A 20,353-nucleotide genomic window follows, 5' to 3' on the forward strand; every position below is an offset into this window, starting at 1 on the left:
TTAGTCCAGAAATTATTAGACTTTTTCTAATCTAATCTCCTTGGCCTGGGAGATTTTTAGGTGCTCTTAAATCTACTTAAAATAGGTATACAGAGCCGGGCGATGGTGGCGCACGCCTTTAATCCCAGCACTCGGGAGGCAGAGACAGGCGGATCTCTGTGAGTTCAAGACCAGCCTGGTCTACAGAGCTAGTTCCAGGACAGGCTCCAAAGCCACAGAGAAACCCTGTCTCGAAAAACCAAAAAAAAAAAAAAAAAAATAGGTATACAGATAAAATACTCAGTGATAACACATCAAACAGAAATTCATTTAAAACAGTTCTTTGAGCCAGATGGTGGTGGCACATGCCTTTAATCCCAGCACTTGGAAGGCAGAGGCAGGTGGATCTCTGTGAGTTCAAGGCTAACCTGGTCTACAGAGTGAGTTCCAGGACAGCCCAAGCTACACAGAGAAACCCTTTCTCAGTAAACCAAAACCAAACAAACAAAAACAAAAAACAAACAAACAGAAAACCAGTTCTTAGGCATGCACATAATTTTGCAACTTATTAAAAATAAAGCACAGACTTGCATACTAATGAGATAATGAGCTTATTCACATTTGCATAGAGTTAGGTCTAAGCTGAGTATTTGACACTGCAGGACAGAGTGTCTTTGGGTGTCTTTCAAAATTGATTTGGTGTCCTCTGTACCATAAATGCTGCTTATATAAATACATAGAACAGAAGGGGGCGTTACATTCAGGGCCATTCCAGAAGTTGTTGGAAATTCATTTAACAACTAAAATATTTTTATGGAAACTAAAGTCAGCAATTTTTAAAACCAGATGTTTGAGCTATATAATGCAAAGGCACACTAGTTTTATACTTGTATCCTGAGGGATGATGGGAGGGAAATATTAAACGTCTCTGTTTCCTGTAATTCAACCATCATGTTTCTATTACCACAGAAAATTATGTAGAGAAAAACACTGCAATTCCTAACATATGATAGTCTCAACTCTGAGATGAGGTGTTTCAGGCAGCATTGCTGCAGTGTTGCATGTATGTATGGCATGCACAGTGCAAAGTGCATTCAGAACCAAGGCTGCAGTGCAGTCACATGTTCCAACATGGATGAACACTTCCAAAGACCTCAGGATCCTTGCAAGTTTGGTTTTGGTTAATTTTTAATTTTGAATATTTAGAACTCTTGCACTACTGCCAAATGTTTATGACCCCCGTACATTCCATTACACAGCCGCAGAGGGGACTGCCACCCACAGTGAAAGAAGCCCGAGCTTAGCAGACAGTGTTCAGGAGGCCGGAGGTCTTCTAGCAGCTCCTTTCTCCAACCTTAAACATTCCTTCCTAAATTGAGGAGGGAAGCACATAAAACCCGAGATGTAAACAAAACTTGCAAGGCCCCAGGCTTCTGGAAGTTCAGAGATTCACTAAGCCTCTGCAGAAGGTGACTCGAGCAGGAAGATTGCTGGGGAAGAACAGATACGGGCTTGGGCCTTGCTGCCTTCAAGTTGTGCACGGAGATCCAAGGATGTAGCTTTTGTGTGTCAGTCACCCCCCACTGGGCTGTTCAGAAATACAACTGAAAATCATCAAAACCAAAGCCAGGGCACTTCCATCACCTGGACCCAAAAGGCAAGCACCTCTTAGCTGTCATCAATTAGCCTCCCCTGGACCTCCTAGGCACCCACTAACCTACACTGAGTTGCTAAAGAATTCTCTACTATGGGAATGTCCATTAGGGCGTTTTCACTTTGGGGCTGTTCTGCATACTGTTCCTATACATATTCCCACGCAAGCTTTTCCCTCTCAGCTCACGTTTTCTTTTCTCCTTGGGTGGATACCTGGGAGTAGAGTTGCTGAGTTATGTTGTAACTCTAATCATTTCCAAAGTAGATGCATCGTTTTACATTCCCACCAGCAATGTGCACCGATTCTGACCCCTCCACAGTCTCAGCATTTATTTTCTGTTTGGTCATCACCATCCTAGTGGGTATAAATGAGTCCAATTATAAAGGTCATTTATATTTTCCTGGAGACGAATCATTCTTAGTGGTTTCACGCCTTCTCCCTGGAGAACTGACTAGACAACTTGACCATTTTTAAAAATTGGGTTACTTATTTTTCCCTAAAACTTTTCATCACTATTTATATAGACTAGATACAAGCCCATATCAGATTTATGATACGTAAAGATTTTTAATGATAATCTTTGACGCATCAGTTTTTCAGTTTTGGTTATGTGGCTTATCTTAGTGTCATGTTCTAACACACTGTCACCTATTCCTGTGTCAGAATTATTTGTGCATGCCTTCCCTGAGCATTTGGTCAGTTTAACGTTTACTCTTAAGTCTTCCACCATTTTATGTAATGTTTTTGTATGCCATAGTTTAGGGATGTGAGTTCTTTATTTTTGCACATGGATATCCAACTGTCCATGGACCATTTTTTGGAAACCATTCTTTTCTTATTGAATGTCCTTGGCATGCTTGTCAAAGACCAACTGATGGTCACTGTGAGTGTCTGTATCTCAGCACTCAAGCTCTGTCCCATTAATCTGTCTCTATGTGTTACACTATCTTATACATTATAATGTAGCAATACATTTTACTGGGATGTTAGAATCCTCCAACTATCTTCTTTTTTGGTATTATTATAGCCCCCGTGAAACCCCTGGGCTTGCATATGAATTTTAGGATTGAGGCTTGTTGACAGTACTTTCTGTCTCACCTGGATGCTGCAGTCATTAAGTCCCAAAGAAACACACAGAGGCCTACATTAATTATAAACTGATTGGCCTATTAGTTCAGTCTTCTTGTTAACTCTTCTAACTTATATTAGTCCATAGTACTTGTCTGTGTTAGCCAAGTGGCTTGGTACCTTTTTCAGCGAGGCAGTCACATCTTGCTTGCTCTGCGTCTGGGTGATGACTGCAAACTGACTCTTTCCTCCTCCCAGAATTCTCCTGTTCTCATTACCCTTCCTCTACTTCCTGCCTGGTTGACCCACCTATACTTCCTTCCTAGCCACTGGCCAATCAGCATTTTATTAAACAAGTACAAGAAACAAATCTTTACAGAGTAAAACCATTGTCCCACAGCACTTTCCCCAACTTTTTTTTTAAAAAAAAACAAGAACTCTGAATCAAATCTCCTTTGTTTAGCTTTCTTCCTGACCATTATTCATACAACTTGTAATCAACACGCTAAACAAAGAAAAACATTCATAATCCATTTTTAGGAATGTGGGCATAGTTTTCTAGGCTAGGGTGCTGATAATCTTACAGGGATCTAAAGAAAGTTTAGAATTACTGTCAAGTCCTGACTGGAATATTCTGTGAGGCTTGATCATCTCAGATTTGGATAGAAACCATGCTGAATCTGTGAACTCACTGAGGAAGTGCTGCCATCTCAATACAGTCAAGCCATCCCTTCTATGAACATGGTATGTCCATTTATTTAGATCACATGTGGTTTCTTTCACATTTTTCTGTGTATGGTACACTAAAAAATACCAGGTTTCAAAAAAACTTCTTGAAAATATCAAAGTATGTTTATTGGCATGATCTAGTTAAGCCATTAAAATAGGCTTAGCATTTACTTCCTGCAGGGCACATCGTAAGAGTGAAAAAAATGGGCCAAGGGACAGATCTTAAGTCCCCACTCACTTATGGTGACAAAACAATGACAGATTGCTTAATGAACTCTGATATCCATCAGAGACAAAGAAAGAAGAAAGTGCAGAGCAGGACCCATCATGGCAAAGTCATCCATGATGCCCCGGTTCCTAATCTCTCCTAGGTAGTGGAAGGGGCCATGACTTAATGTAGTGGTCATTAAAAAAGTTCAAAATGATGTTAAAGAGAGACACTGATGGAGTGTTAGGATAAAATCACTCGAATGACCTGACTATCTCAAAATAACTTCTCACCAAGGACTCCTTTTTCCCTCAGGGATCAACAAAACAAAGAAAAAGCAGTGGGTCCCCGAAAATCTGGTTTGGGGACAGAGAAGATGGGCCCGTCACAGCAGAAATTCTGTGATTCTGAGAGGGAAACAGGCTGAGAAATTAAAGGGAGGCGGAGCGGAAGGTCCCAGTGAACTTACATCCTCTGGGCATTGTCGAGTTGGGAATATCTCTCAGAAGAAGTAAAGAACTGGTGACCGTGCATATGGACCTAAAATACGGAGCAGGACAGTGTCTGGGAATTGCATAGGACTCGGCTTTCTGAGAAAGAGTTAAGGCTGACAGGAAGGTTCAAGGAGGATGGCTGCAGCCAAGAACACTCCACCATCAATAGAAAGAGGTAGGTGACAGTAGGGCAGGCTGAGAATTGAGCTGGGAGGGAGGACAAGCAGATGCTGGATATGACCAACACATACTTGATCCTTATCCTTATCATCATTGTCATTGTCATCATCGTCATCATCATCATCATCCTTATCATCATTGTCATCATCGTCATCATCATCATCATCCTTATCATCATTGTCATCATCACCTTCATCATCATCATCATCGTCGTCATCATCATCATTACATGTCAATCAAAAATTTAAAAGCTGTTTGCAGAATACTTGAGGTAGAGAACTAGTGCTTAATTCAATGTCTCAGTCAAAGAAAGAGACTGGGAGTAGCCTCAAGCACTGGAGGATGGAACCCTTGACAGACTGCAGAGGAGTTACTGTAGGGAGCGCAGAAAGGTGAGAGTATTGAGAAGGAAATTAGACTTAGCAGGTGGAAAGTTTGAGAGCACCTGAAGAACCCGCAGAATGGCAGGGAAACATCAGCTCTAGGGTGGTGGCTTGGCAGAGGACCACACTTCCCCAGATGTTTATGCCCTTTGACACTGTGGTGGCATCAAGCTACAGGGACCAGAGCTCGTGCCTTCCTTGCAGACAGAGCACAAACTACCAAGTGGTGTGTGGGATAAGGAAGTTACCAGACTGTTCAACACAGGAAGGCTGAGCTATGTCAAGCGGAGGCATCTTGACACTGTGAACGCTGGGGATTGAATAACCAAAGTTGTGTCTTACAGGGGTATGCAGTGATAAGGAAAATGGCCTCAGTGCTGTTTGAAATGAATGAAGGAGTCTTCTCATTCACAAATACTGTCTGGGAGCAATCTTGGAGACACGTGGATGTCAGTACTGTGTGATCCAGCGGTGTCTATCTAAGCATGCATGACAGATGACTCAAATGTTCCAAAAGCGACACGGATATGCATCCTGGGGGACCACAAGCACCTAATCTTTCTTTATTCTTTCCTGTTTTTTAAAAATTCTCATTCAACACATATTACTTATAAAACCAAGAGAATGGGCCTTTGCTAGGCACTATATTTACTTACAAATGACTATAGACAATACCATGGCTCTGATTTCTTCACTTAAACACACACTTGCAGCAAGAGTAAGAGGCTTCTCATTATTGAAGCATTCCCTCCCCTACCCCCACGTTTACCGTCAGCAGTTCTTTTTCGGCTTCATCATGAACTAGGTCGATTCCCATTCTCTTCTCGCGGTGAAAGAGACACTCTCGGGCAACCTACAGATCCGCAGAGTACAAAACACGTCACTACAAACTGACCACAGCTGGGGACAAGAAGGGCTAGTGGCTTGTTTAAAATAAGTCAACAGGGACTCCCTAGTTGGACTTCTCAAACCAGTTTGGGAGAGCCTAGCATAAGAAAGACCACGACAGGGGAAGAAACCTATACTGCTACTTGAAAGGCTGGTGTCTGCTTGGGATACTTTGAAAAAAGTTGAAAATAAATCCCAATTTGGGAAACTGACAAAATGAATTCCTACCAGTTAGCAAGTCAGATAAATACTTGGCATCCGTCTACTGAAGAGAAACAGTTTTATTACATAAAACAAAGAGTTTGGGATATCAATTCTAAGTATTTTTTAACTGGCAAAAGTAAACATGAATGATTCATTTTCAAGATATTAAAATATTTGTGGAGCCAAATATCTAAAGCATTATCTTTAAAATCATTTGTCATTTTCCCAATTATAAATAATATGCTTTTACCTATTAAGAATTAAAATAGAGAAAACGTGATTGAGCCGTACCCATCACTCTTCTATTGTTTGGTTTTAGTAAACGGAGGCAACAATGTCCTTACAATTTTATACTATTTTTTAAGGATAAAATTAAACATTAGACTGGGGTTTTAAAATGTACTTTGAAGCAGAGAATGTTAATTATGACAATGGAAAATAGCATAAACTGCTAACCATGAATTATGTCCGAGAGGTCATTATGTAGCTAAATGCTTTTTCCAAACCTTTTCCATGACATAGAACTACTCTGTGATGTTCAGCTTTTATAAGCATAAAATGTGAGGCATATTAGAATATGCTATTGAACCTCAACAGAGCAAATTTCTACTTTTTAATAGTATAATTTACATTTACTGTATGAGAAGCTAGTGGGTTATGGGAACTGTGAGTATTTCAGTGGCTATTGCCACCGCGCTCTTCAGCACTCTCCCTTGGGTCCACGGCCCCACCAGTGACATGTCAAAGTGCACACACTCTGCCCTAGATGGTCATTACTGCAATGGTCATAAGCTAGAAATGGTCACCTTATTGATTTAATCACTGCTGTGTTATTAAAATTTAACAATCTTCCTCCTATTAAGTGGTTGTTTGTATTTTCTCTTTTGAAGTTTATTTCTGTGTAACACTGTTGTAATCAGGACCTTCTGGTTCCATTTTGACAGTCTATGTTGCGACTCACAAGAACGCTCGGCAGAAACTGCAGGAGAAAGCTCACATCGGAACTAAGTCAGGGGTTCAGTCATCAGGAAGGGGGAGTGAGGCAAGCAACCGAGAGCCCTAGAGAAATTAAGTGATAGGGTATGTGGTCGTGGTTTGCAGGATATTTTCAATCCCAGAGCTAGGTCTCAGATAAGGCACTGGAGGCCTTAACAACCCAGGGTGAATTAATCCAAAAATATCCTATCTGAGCACCCCCAACCTCCCAGGGGATGCTGGAGCTTGTGCGTATTTATGTATATATGGTTAGAGGAGAAAGGATGGGACAGAAGAGCGCTGGGCATCGATGCCCAACGGAGTCCTTGGATCACTAGACTCGTAGCCCCCCTGGTCCTTAGTCTGATACTACAAATACCATGTGACCTCCTGCGAGCGCTCCATATGCAGACAAGTGGTGTTGGCTGCATTGGTTGAGATATAGACTAATTTATCTGCTTTCCCCAGCGTTAGGCATGGAATGTCTTCTTTCTGTGGTGGTGGGCATGATAGGGTTGGAGGGCCCATTGTGTGGTACAAGGGTCATAGGTGACGGGAGCCCACTCAAAGCCTAATCAGATGCAGGCAATGAATTGAGTCCTGCCTGTATGACCATGACAACTGGCCTGCATTCGGTCTCATTTATCTAAGAAAAGAATCTTAAACAATCAATTTCTAACAGGGTCTCAGTTGATCATTTGTGCCCTGAAAGGCAATTACGTTAACAAAGGGCTTACTTCATGACACAACTGAAAATGTTTTCTTTTCTTTTTTTATTTATTCATATTCATAGTTATTTATTTTGTTATTCTAAAATTTTATTGCATTGGTATTAGAAAATATTCTTGTTATATGACATTTTAACATTTTTATTTTATTTTTTTAAAAAGAAAACAATCTTTTTCATTTTACATACCAATCCCAGTCCCCACTCCCTCCCTTAATTTTTTTAAGAAACTTTATTTGAATATGTATGTGTGTATGTTTGTATGTATCTACAGATATATATCTATATCTGTATGTGTGTGTGCAGGCACACACAAGTGTATGTTTGTGTATGCAGGTATATGTGTGCATGTGTGTGTGCGTGTGTGTGTGTGTATGTGTGTAAATGTCAAGGGCCAAGGTCAACCTTGAGTGCTGTGCTTCCTCAGACACCATCAACATCATTCTGAAACAGTTTCTCATTGACCTGGAACTCACTGATTAGGTTAGGCTGGCTGGCCAGTGACCCCAGTGATCCCCCTGCCTCCTCCCCCCCAGTGCTTGGATTGCCAGCACATTAACGCCATTCCCTGATGTTTCCTATGGGTTCTGGGGACCAAACTCAGGCCCTCCTACTTACAAGGCAAAGGTGCACCAACTGAGCCATTGCCCAGTTCCCATTAAATTACAATTTTCTAAAACAATTACTTTCTTAAATTTTCATCTTAATTTAGAGCCTGCAGAGATCAGCCCAGCCTTTTAAAGAGTTAATAAGATATCACATTCAGCTGAAAACACTGTCTAGCCTAATGGTGTTTCTTTAGTCTGCTTTGCTTTCTGAATTCGCTCAGAAACTTGTTATGGGTGATATATGTTTATATGACCATGGTTTAGCCATTACCAACCCCATTTACAGACTGATGCATGAGTGTGTTTCTATGACAGCTAAGCTGCAGTGCCTTTTGCCCCAACTCTCGGCCTTACCTGCAGAGGGGCTTCGGTCTCCATCAAAGCCCTCTCCAGCCTTCTCTTCAAATCAGTAAGTGCATTTGTCTCTCCAATCATTTCATCCAACTCATGTGTGATTTCAGATTTCCAAAATGCTATGTCATTGACACGTTCTCCCAAGTTTTGGGTGGTGTCAACCTGGGTCTTCCGGATTTGCTGGTATTTGTCTTGAATGAGGCGAGATGTGTCCACTCGGAATCTCTCTGAATTATGCCGTGAGCTATTGAACTCTTGGTAGTTGACTAAATTGGAGCGATACCAATCGTCGGGAGTATACCTTGTGAAGAGGGTGGTTCTGTTGGACACAAAGGGGAGCATGGTGCTCTCACACACCCTCTGAGCTCTCGTGCAGTAAGGGGATAACGTTGGGTAGTTGGAGACCGTTTTGTAGTATGTGTTCGGTCTCCATGGAAGGCTCAAGCTGTGTGCCAAATTATGATGGGGAAAGCGGTCCCGATAGCTCGATGTCACGGTACCAACGGCTGGTAGGAAACTGGTTGGTGCTGGCTGAGGGTGGGCATAAGTAGCCGTTAAAGTAGAGCCTACAAGCTCCATGGTGCCCAGACACAATTTGTGAATCTCTCCTGCAAAGGAGGAATGGAAGGAAAGAGGGAGGGAGGGAACAAAGGAAGGAAGGAATATCACATAATTTAATCTTATATAACAGTCCATAAAAAGTGACATTAGACATAGTACCAGCTTTGGAGCACCCGGGCTCATTAGATATCTGTTCTCATATGTCATCAGTACTTCTTGATAACACTTTCAAAAAGTTTCCATCCCTGTGTCTCTGAAGTGTATGAAGTTAGTGTGCTTTTACATTGGCCATTTGAATTTTTGAAATTGAAATGTTTTTTAAAAACTAATAATATTGAGTGCAAACTCAAGAGCGTGACTCTGTGTTTAAACAGATAGCTACCTCTACATACAGCAGATTCAAATCTTGCCATATGACAACGACACAAGACAAATTAGTGAACCTTCGGCTGCCCTATTGGCTGTCCAAGGGATCAAGGCCAGCACTCTCTTCTTTGAATTGTTCAAGCAGCCCTGCAGGAAGCAGTTCCTTAGCAGCGTGCCCCGGGTCCTGTCACGCCCAGCATGTGAGCTGGGTGTGAAGATATGTCAAAGACAGTATGAGACACCCCCTCTAAGAGCCTCCGGTATAGAAACTGTCAACCAGTCGTATGGCTAGAATGTCATGGCCATGCTAAGTATTGGGACAACTGGGACAGCATTGGGCCAATGAAGGTTAACTTTTAAATTACCAGTTGAAAGGAGTAAAGGGTGTCAAAGTCAGTTTCCCTTCTCCCCTCAAAGTCCACTAGCTACTCAGAAGGAGTCACTGTGAGGGCTCGTTACTAATTGTAGCTTTTCAAATTATTCCATTCACATGGAGCTAGATATGTTATTTATATACTATAGACATCAACCTATGTGCCACTTACATGTGCAGAGCTTTTCAAAGGCAAAACACTGAGTTGAAGAGTTATCATAATCATAATACATATTTTTTTAGCTCAATACCTATCTAGGACCTCCTAGGAAGACCAGGACACTGTAGACTATGACATACCTTTTGGAACTTAAGTATGATTCTGCTGGGGAGGTAATATCTCCCTATCCATAGACCTGTTACTAAAAAGAAAAGAATCAAGTCACATTCAGTTTGCTGCACTATGCAGATAAAAAAAAATAAGACCCTCACTGATTAAACAGCTAGACACCAATGTCTTCTGAAAAACTGATTTGCAGAACTGTGTTCAAGTTAAAACCCACCCACACCACATTGTAGAATAGCTGCCCGTGCCAGTGTGGCCCAGGTAACACTTGCTCCCTCCCTGTTTGCTGAGTTCTTCTTTCCTTTTGCTCCTAATCACTTTATACTGGCAACTCTTTACTTCAACTTTACTGGCAACTTTAAAGTTTGAAACTTTAAATATTGCTTTTCTTGAAAATAAGTTCAAAGCAACTTGAGGTGTTGGGGACCTTAAGGCTGTCTTACTTCCAACCTTGTCAAATTTGGAAACAACAGTTTTCTTCTAGCAAACAACCTATCTGCTTGGCTTTGGTTAAAGCTTGACAATAAAGGATCCCAAATCCAAAGGTTACTTAGTACTCTGACAGTGGTATTTGAAGTGCACACCACATGGATTTTTCTAATAACTGCAAACGTTGGCATCTTGAGATATCGCAATCCAGAACTGTCCAAAATGAAACCACACAGCCATGGAAATGCAGGTTCATAAGCATCACAAGATACATGAACAGAGAAAAAGCCACACAGAGAGAACTTGGTTTTAGGGAAGGGATGGTCGAGGATCTGGACTGAGGCGCAGGACATCATGTGTGGTGATGAGTTCCATGAGAACCAGCTATGTTATAACTCCAGCTGGAGCTCCAGCCATGCCTTAAAGCCACCCAGGACACTGGAATAAAAATCATCTCTTGGTGGTGTTTTATCAAAGTTCTCCACCATCGTGCTGTTTAGGCTGTTATTGGTAAAGAAATCTGAAGGTATCATGGCCTAAGAAACGTTTAAAACTCAAACAGGATTCCTACTTACAACCATGGTAGGCTAGTCAAAACTGCACAGCTAAAAACCTGGATCCAATATTCGGAGCAGCTCCTCTCACACACTGGTCTACAGGCAACACAGGACAAATAACGAGCCCTCTGATTGTTGTGCCATTGGGCTTGGAGGCAATTTCCAGATCACTGTGGGAAAAATACATGAAATACGCCAGAGCTTGGCAGGCTCTATGTCTTGAGAGAGTGACCAGACTCCAGAGAGGCCTCGACAACTAGAAGCTGGACTCCAGAAAACGTAAACTATGCAAAAAACAGTTTAGAGGCCCGCACAGGGATGCATGTGAGCCTCTGATTGGGCATAATCCACACGTGGATCCAGAGACCTGGGGGTGGAGTTGTCAGCCGAACTGTTGCTAGAGCATAGAAGGGAGGGATGCACTCTGAACTCAGCAAGCAAGATGAGAATACCACATTTCCAGGATGCAGTCAGTGAAGGTGTCAGCACGAGGCAGAAAGCCTCTAACAAGGGAAATGTCCCCGACTCTGGTGTGCTTTCTGTTGCTGTAATAACACCACGGCCAAGAGCAACTTGAGGAGGAAAGGGCTTCTACGCTCTGATTATAGTCTGCCATTGAGGAAAGTTGGGGTAAGAACTCAAGCAGGAGCAGAAGCAGGAAGGAACCTCAGAGGTCACTGGCTTGTTCTCTCCGTGGTTCACTCAGCTTGCCTTTCCACACAACTCTGGACCGTCTGCTCCGGGCTGAAGACGCCCACAATGGGCCAGACCATCTCCCGTCAATCCTCAATCCGTAATTAAGGCAATGCCCCACAGCCTTGTCTACTACAGGCCAATCTGACCAAGGTGTTTTCTCAAGGCTTCTTCTTCCCAGATGGCCTGCACTTGTGGCAAACTGACAAAAACAAAATCTCCTGAATATATCCCTCGAAAAAGTAAGGCAAAATACAAGATTTTTAAACAAAAGCCAAAAGGATTCCCCAGCAAAGAATTTCCTTTACAAAGGCAAAGGGAATTATTCCAGACTGGAGCCTTGGATCCTAAAAAAATATGAAGAATGTCAGAAATGGCAAGAACGTGTGCATTGCTAAAACTTCTTCTAACTCCCAAGTTTCTTTAAAGTGGAGTTGCTTAAGGTAAAAGTAACAAAAATGTTGGATAATTTATCAGATAGAAGTAAACTATATGATAATCAGAGCACATTTCAAGTGTATGTGGCTGAAATGGATGATAGAATTTAAGCACAGCCTGTGGTATATTGAAATACGCACTGCGCACTTCAGCACTGCTCTTCTCAGAAGGTAAATAAGGACAACAGGTGCACCTAAGCTTTCCAGCAGTGAGAAAGGCAACACCATTTTTGTAGTTAACCCCCCGGGGACAGCCACCTTCTTTAACCCGACACTCTCAGACGTTTCCCATGAAGCTTCCAGGGCTGGCGTCACATGTGGCATTAAACAGACTGAATGAAGCACCACACTGGGAATTAAAGAAGTACCCCACAGCTATAAGACAGCTACACTCTGGCTAATACCATTTATTTTGCGTCACACGATAATGTTTCACCGCGAATGGTGAGCACGTCTGCGTATATGAGGGCAGGCTGAGCTCATCGGTGTCTATGCTTCGTAAGAGAGTTCTGGCCCAAACATCAAAACATCTGAAAATTGATGTCCTGAAGTAATCTCTAAAAAAATAATAATTAAAAAAGAAGTTCTAACTAACAAGTCAAAATGAAGAAGGAGGGGGAGAAGGAAAAGCAAAGACATGACTGAAAAAGGGTGAAAAATAGGATGAGGAAAGGCAAAATTATCACGATGAGAGACAGGAAGCTAACTATATTATAAATTATATTTATATTAAATAGTTTCCATATCGGTTGGAGAATGGTTTTAAATAATAATATTAATTGTATGTTATCTAAAAAACATTTTGAATATAAAGTATACAATTTAAAAATAAAAGTATAGGAAAACATACATGTAAATAGCAACAAAAAGTTGAGTTTACTACATTACTATCAAGCCAAGTAAATCTCAAGAGCAAAGACATAAATTCAAAGAGCGATGTCAGGAAGACAAGATTGCTCAGTGGGCAATGAGGCTTTGCTACCCAAGCCTGGAGACCTGAGTGAGGTCCATTTCTGAAATCCACAGAAGGATGAAAGGAGAGAAATGGCTCCCAGGGCTTGTCTTCTGACCTCCACACACGCCCACCAGCACTCACTCATGTATCACACATGTAATAATATTAAATAAAAACAATACTTTAGGAGATATAGCTATCTTAAATGTCTATGCAATCATTGACATAAATACATAACACCAAGACAGACAAGATTAAGGCACAGGCAAGTCCACAATTACAGTCTGATAGCCAACACTCTTATGTCAGTAATTCATAGAAAAGATATACTGGTTAATACTCATTCAAATAACCTAGGCTACCTGGATCTAAGGTGTCTACAAGGCGTTGCATCCCAAATGCAGTCTTGCACACTATTTCCAAATGCACAGAGAATGTCCGCCAGTGCAAACCAATCACCAGCCTGGAATCCCAGTAGTCCGAAACTACAGAAACCATGCAAGCTAAATATATTTTCTGAATACATCAATAACAGACACTTAGAAATTTCTCAAATAATAGGAAATTAACACAGTTATAAAAAAAAAAGTCATGAAACAATGAGGAAATAGCATGGGAAATTGGAAAATAATCTTTAAGAGAATGAAACACAACCTATGAAAAATTAATGAAACATAGCAAAAATTGCTACTAGAGGTATGGAGCTCAAATCAGTGATCTGTGTTTTAATCTAAGAAATAAAAAGCAAAATAAACCCAAAGAAGAGGGAAGAAATAGCAAAGAGAAAAATTTATGAAACAGAAAAAGACTAAACAGAAAAAAATGAAACTCTATCAAAAAAATTAATAAATTGGCTTGACTTACCAAAATAAAAAGAGGACAAATTAGGAATTAGAGAGAAATATTGCCACCAAATCAGATATTTAAAAGCCAATAAGGCATCAGTCCTCCCATCTTTATGCTAACAGTGGACAGCACAGGCCCAAGAAATGGCTCAGGCGATAAAGGTGCTTACAACTGCCCCTGACAAGCTGGATTCAAGTCACATGTGTGTGCATGCTTGTGGAGCCTGGACATTATTGACACTGAATACCCTCTTCATTTACTCTCCATGAATTGAGAAGGGGTCCCCTGTTGAACCCCAGGCTCTCCAATACCAGCTAATCTAGACATCTGCCTAGCCAGGACCCTCTGTCTCCACATGCCCCCAACCCCAGCACTGTAGGAACCACTCCACCTGCTCAGCCTTCATGTGGGTCCTAGGGATCCAAACTCTGATCCTCACGCCTGCACAGCAAGCACTTACGTCACCTTTCCAGCCCAAGTAAAGTTTTCAAAAGCTACAAAGAAGACTGAAGAAAGGACTGATAACCCTAAGAGCACTATGGCAATCAAATGGAACGTATAATTTACAATATTTTCTCAAGGAACATTTCAGCCCACTGGTGAGGACTGTTCAGATTGAAATGTCCCGCATAGGCTTCCATTTGACCCTTGGTTCACAGCTGGAGGCACTGTTTCGAGAGGTGGTGAAACTTCTAAGGGGGTGGAGCCTCTCTTCCGGAAAGAGTCACTGGAGAGTTGAGGGTTGGTTATACGACCCCACTCCACTTCCTGTGGGTGTCTGCTTCCTGAATCCAAGTGCAGTGTGACTGGCTGCCACACGCTCCTGCTGCCATTTCTTCCTGCCACCATGGAAACCATCCCCTAAGCCATTCAGCAGGGTTTTTTTTTTATCTTTTAAATTAAACATTGGGCAGATTTTTTTTACATGTTTTTTACATGCTTTTAATCCCAGCACTTAGGAAGCAGAGGCAGGTGGATCTCTGTGAGTCTGAGACCAACCTGTCTACATAGCAAGTTCCAGGATAGTCAGAGCTCAAATAAATAAATAAATAAATAAATAAATTTCATTCACCCGCAAAGAGGATTTGAAGAAATGAGATGTGCTGCAATATCAAACCATGTTGGAATTTATCTATTTATTGTGTGATCAATAGGAACTAACATAATGAAAATGCTACAGTGGTCATCTATAAATAGTAATTTGCCAAAAACAAAACCAACTCCACAGAGAATACAAGTACTGGAAAGATCCATTTTCAATTTACAAGACAGGCTTGACTTGAATGGGTGTATTTTTATCAACCCATTTTAGTCAAGACTTTAGGATCATAAATATTTCAAACATAAGCCTATAGAACATCCCCCAGAAGACCCACGTGCAGAGACTGGATTGCTTTGCTCCACCCCTGGCCTCAGGTCAGCAGCAGGCATGGATTGAAAGCTTCCTATACAGACCCTCAGGTCCACTAGGAGCTAACACAGACCAGAAATCCACAATAAATACCGCAATTAACAAGGGCTTCTCTTCAGATCCTATAAACCTTTTCACCATTTAAACAGACACCATAATTAGGAGCAATGACTTGTCTTTCAACATGAAACGTTGCGACTTCAAGGTTAAATAAAGCATTAGGAAAAGCTTACTGATCTCTAAGCAAACAAAAAAGAGTGCAAAATAATCCTTGTCAGTAGCAGGATCTGGGCCACTGGAAACGACATTACAGTTACTTCTATTGCCACGACTGTGCACTCAGAGACACCCATAAACAGAAACAATCAGAATGTCCAAGAATCCGTCTCCAGTATTTTTAAGGAAGCAAACTAAAGGCCCGTGAGCATGAAGATGTATAGGAGACGTAAATTCACAGCACACTTGATGCAGAGTATCTGTTACATCTCATTACAGAAACTTAAAGCAACAACACCATGTGTTGGCATCTGGATAGATACATCAGGAGAAAAGGATAAAATATTCAGAGTATAAGGAAACACTAAACTCCAGTAGCCATGTGCCCTGGGGGAAGAAGGAGGGTGTGCTTGTAACAGTTTAAGGGATAGATGGGGTGACTTGGTATACAGATGCTGCTCACTGAATTATTGTGTGAAATGTTTCATTTGTTTAAAAAAATTATCAGATTCCTCAAATACTTTATCTGTCAATAAAACAGCTTCCTGTCCGCAATAACCAAGCAGGGAATGTTCCCCAGTTTCTCAAGTGTTTGCTTATTACACCATAAGCACCAGGAATGGTATTGAGGGGGCTTGGTTTAAACCACCAAAATGCAAGGAAGATTTAACCCTAAAGTGGCTCCGAGGCAAGGAATGCCAGAGGACAACAGCCTTGGTTTGAATTTCAGGTAAGAGTCTTCCCCTTGGTCTCTTTGGTAGCCTGGACTGAGAAAGCATCAGGAGAAGGGCTGAGGATACAAGCTACACTCTTGAGAAGCAGTTGAGAAACAGAATGGATGCCCCTCGCGGTCCAGGACAGCCTGCGGAGGGAGGGTGAGGTAACCAGGACTTCTAGGGAGTTGCCACAGCCTTGCCGCCCAGGGCACCTAGACCACTCACCTGTGCACGCCTTCGACCTTCGGCTATCCTAGAGGCCGGCTCGCCCCGCCCCCCTGTGACATCAAACACTGGACCACTCAACGGCAGCCAGGGTCCCTCGCAGGGAGCGGATTGGGCACCAGCAGGGAACACCCGCCCTAGGCGGTTGCTATGGACGCTCACGCGCACAGTAACCGTGCTGGGATAGCGGTGCAGGGAGGGTCCGGGAGACTCTGGAACTCAGGTTCCATCCCAAGGCGTACCAGCTGAGTTTGAGGCCTTCTCTCTGTTGTTTTCAGTAAACACAATATTTCTGCAGGCACCGGCCACGTGTTTTATTTACTTGTCCATCTCTGCCACCTTCTTCCAAGCTCTAACAGAGTTCCTTTTACGAAGTGGGGGGACTGAGGCCCGCCCTAAAATGCAGATCTGGAGGCTTTAATTCTCCCTGAAGTGGCATCCCAGCTGTGCCAGCCCCAATAAGCCACACTGATAGCTGTTAACAAGAAAGAAAGCAACCACCCTGGTTAATCACGTTTGGCGTTTCTTGTGCACGCTCCCAGGATAAGGTAGCTCACCCAAGGGACCTTAAGACATGACACTAAGCATTCGGGGGGAGCAGATCCTCAACTTTGTCCATTCAGAAACTTGATTGTTATCAGAGGCCGAGGCCAACTGAACGCTTAAGAACCTGAAGAGGAATCGCTAGATTGACTCCAGCAGGGTACACATTAAGCGCCTCCCACTTTCTGACAATGGAAATGAGCCTAGAATGTTTTCCTCAAGTGTGTGGGCTGTGGCTACAAAGAACATCTGAAGTCCAGTGCTTAAGCACATGGAGACCCCCCCCCCCCATCCGCCCATGCAAGTCTGCAAGGCTAGCCTTCTCTTTCTCCAGTCTCCCTCCCTACAGCTAACTCCAGATCCTAATTCAAGATACCTTTCTTGAATCTACCATTTTCCATCTTTTCCTCTCAAGACATAGCAAAGCATTCTTGATGCTCAGGACTCAGAACGGGCTTTGGTGATGCCGCCAAGCTGCCGCCAACATAGTATGTTGATTCTTGGGGTCAGAAGGCCAGAAATTCCTGAACCAAATTTAACTGAGACCTGTTGAAGATGGGACAGTCTTCACGCTTTGTATTGCCCCTTCTTTAATAGATCAGAATATGGTGCTGGCCAAATATTAGTTGCCCTGTGTCTGATTTTTAAAGAAACAGGTGAAATCATAGTAAACCTGATATTTGAAGTGATATAGGAGCATATAAATGTTATAAACTTCCTGGGTTAAATTAGTCAATTCTAGTCACAGGAAAAAAATTGAATTTTAAAAACACAAGCGAGATACCCTTTGTACAACTGTCAAATGTTTGCCAGAATTAAAAGGTTATTATTGTCCTTGCACCGTATCATGCTTGCCACAAAGGAGGTCCTTGTCCAATATTTGTGATTTGGAAGCACACATATGATGCGTAGCCTAGGAGACTTACCAGAGGTTTGGACACAGAGGGGGCAGTTGAGCTGACTGAGGCAACTTCGCTTCTTTGCTTGAGGAGCACACTGCTTGAGACCAACTCTATAACTTCCTTCCTCTGTTGGGCTGTCAGCAGACTTCCTTTCCAGTCTTTAGCCAGAAGCTATCAGACCCACCCCAGGAGCACTTCCTCATCAGAATCCAGGGGCAGCTTTGTCTGCTGAGATCCCGGAAGCTCACTCGCACTGCCTCCTTGCTTTCCCAAATGGAAGTGGCTATCCATAGGCATGGGCTGCTCTCTCACTTAGCTACTCTGGAAATCTCTGCTTAGCCCTGTGTGTCTTGCTAAGTACCCTCCTAAAAATCCTGTTACATGCCAGACCCTCTATGAGAAGAAAATTTAGCTTCTAATTAACAAAATCACCTCCAGATCTTAGCACACCCACTTCCCTGTCCGTGTTCTTTCCACAGACAAAGATTTTTCTCACTAACGTTTACTTGGAAGCACAGTGCATCCCATCAACTGGATGTGTGATGTAACACCCCCCCCCCTTTCCCATCACGCCTCCTCCTGGGGACCTTCCTTCCGCTGTTAACTTCTGCCAACCATTCCCATTAAACCTGCTTCTACAAGGTATTAATTGGCATCCCCTCCCCTCCCCTCTGCTCCCCTCCCCTTCCCTTTCCTTCCCTGTCACGTCTTACTAAATGACATCTGTTGCTGACCTCACCATGAATTCCTGGCTAATGTCATGACAACCCCGCTAACTGAGGTCTGTTGTGAGTTCCTGTGTCCAAGTCCCTGACATAGTGTCTCATCTAGCACAGTTCTCTGTGAAGACCAGTCTCCTGCCACTGTCATCCTACATGATGATTTCCACAGACTGTAAGCTCCTTAGCCAGACAAACCATATCCGCTCACCATCTCCTTCCATGTAGCAAGGACCCAGTTGTCAGAGCAGAGCAGTTAAGCTCTTCCGTCATCTGCTTTCTCATTCCCAGCTAAGGTACAGTCACAGGCTATGCGTGCTCACTGGTATAACAGCCACCATTTATTAAAGGTTCACTCCTATGTTTGGGGACCTGAAGAAGACAGCAAACGATGATGCCTGGGCTCGGCTTTATAGGATCTACCATCCCAGGAAGGTCTTAGGCGAACCCAGCTGTTTCTGCTCCTGGGTTAAGTGTTGTTCAGGGTGCACTGAGGATAGCCCCGAACTCTTTTTCGCAATCAGAGAAAATGAAAATTGAGTGGGAAAGTGTGGTCCAATTGTGGCCGAGGCAGAGCCCCTCAGAGTGGGAATTGCCCTGTCAGAAATTTCACAAGGAAAAACTTTGGGGCTTTCAGTTTGGTTTTTAATTTCTCTTCTAAAACAAAGTTTAATTGAAAACGTGTTTATAGTCTGCAATGTGATGCTTTGAAATATGTATATGTTGTAAAATGGCATTCCAGCTGTGTAATTGGACCACACATCTTGTGTCCAGCTCTCCAGGGACAAACACTACATTGGTTAATGTTTTCATTTTTTTTTTGTCAATTTGACACAAACTAGAGTCACCTAGGAAGGGGGAACCTCAGTTGAGGAACTGCCTTTTTATGGAAATGTCTGTGTAGGACATTTTCTTGATTCGTTATTGATGTGGGAGGGCTCTACCCACCATGGGTGGTACTGGGCTGTATAAGAAAGCAGGCAGAGCAAGCCATGGGGGAGCCAGTGAGGAGCATCCCTCTATGGCCTCAGCATCAGCTCCTGCCTCTGAGTTCCTGCCCCAACTTCCTTCAGAGATGGACTGTCACCTGAAAGGGTAAGGTAGAATAGGCCCTTTATTCCCCAGTGTGTTGTTACAGCCTGCCCTTGCTTCTAGCTGCCCTTCTGGGAAGCAGAGCACACTGCTCAAAGACAGCCCTGTGAGTTCATTAATTCCCTTCCCTCCCTCACACATGCATCCTTCCCTCTCTGACTCCTCCAATGCCACACTCCAAAAAGGTAGACAAATGCGTCCATCCCTGCCAGTCTCCTGTGCCATCATCAGAACTGAAGCCACCACTTCTCCCACCTGAATTGTAGCAAAGATACAGATCTTTTTGAGACAGGGTCTCCCCGCATTGTCTGGTCTTGCACCAGCATGACACCCATCCCTTCCAGTGCCCTTAACAGACTGTTCCATCATGCCCATTCTCCAGATGTTGCAGTGGAGGCTTGGTGGGCAGATGACTTGAACAATATTATCCAGACAGTGAGAGCCGTGCTTTACTGCCTGGTTCTAACATCTGTGCTCGTTACCTCTACTCCATGAGTGAACAAATACACTTGAAACAATGATCAATGGAAAACTCAGAACCAACATGTAGATTTTGCTCGCCTACCATTGCCCTT

General features: G+C 42.8%; 1 protein-coding gene across 1 annotated transcript in view; it reads right to left on the reverse strand.

The window, feature by feature from the left end:
• The window catches only part of Tekt3 (tektin 3), a 35,085-nt gene extending 24,983 nt beyond the window's left edge, over positions 1-10,102 (reverse strand). The window contains exons 1-3 of the mRNA XM_041665705.1: positions 10,052-10,102; positions 8,452-9,059; positions 5,465-5,548 (exon numbers count right to left, since the gene is read on the reverse strand). Of these exons, the coding sequence (XP_041521639.1) occupies positions 5,465-5,548; positions 8,452-9,030 (663 nt within the window). The 5' untranslated portion in view covers positions 9,031-9,059; positions 10,052-10,102. The remainder of the gene's footprint in view (positions 1-5,464; positions 5,549-8,451; positions 9,060-10,051) is intronic.
• Between the last annotated feature and the right edge of the window lie 10,251 nt (positions 10,103-20,353).

The sequence above is a fragment of the Microtus oregoni genome, unplaced genomic scaffold (assembly GCF_018167655.1).
Source record: "Microtus oregoni isolate MIOR12 unplaced genomic scaffold, Mior012 000015F_ref0000493, whole genome shotgun sequence".
In the NCBI taxonomy this organism is placed as follows: Eukaryota; Metazoa; Chordata; class Mammalia; order Rodentia; family Cricetidae; genus Microtus; species Microtus oregoni.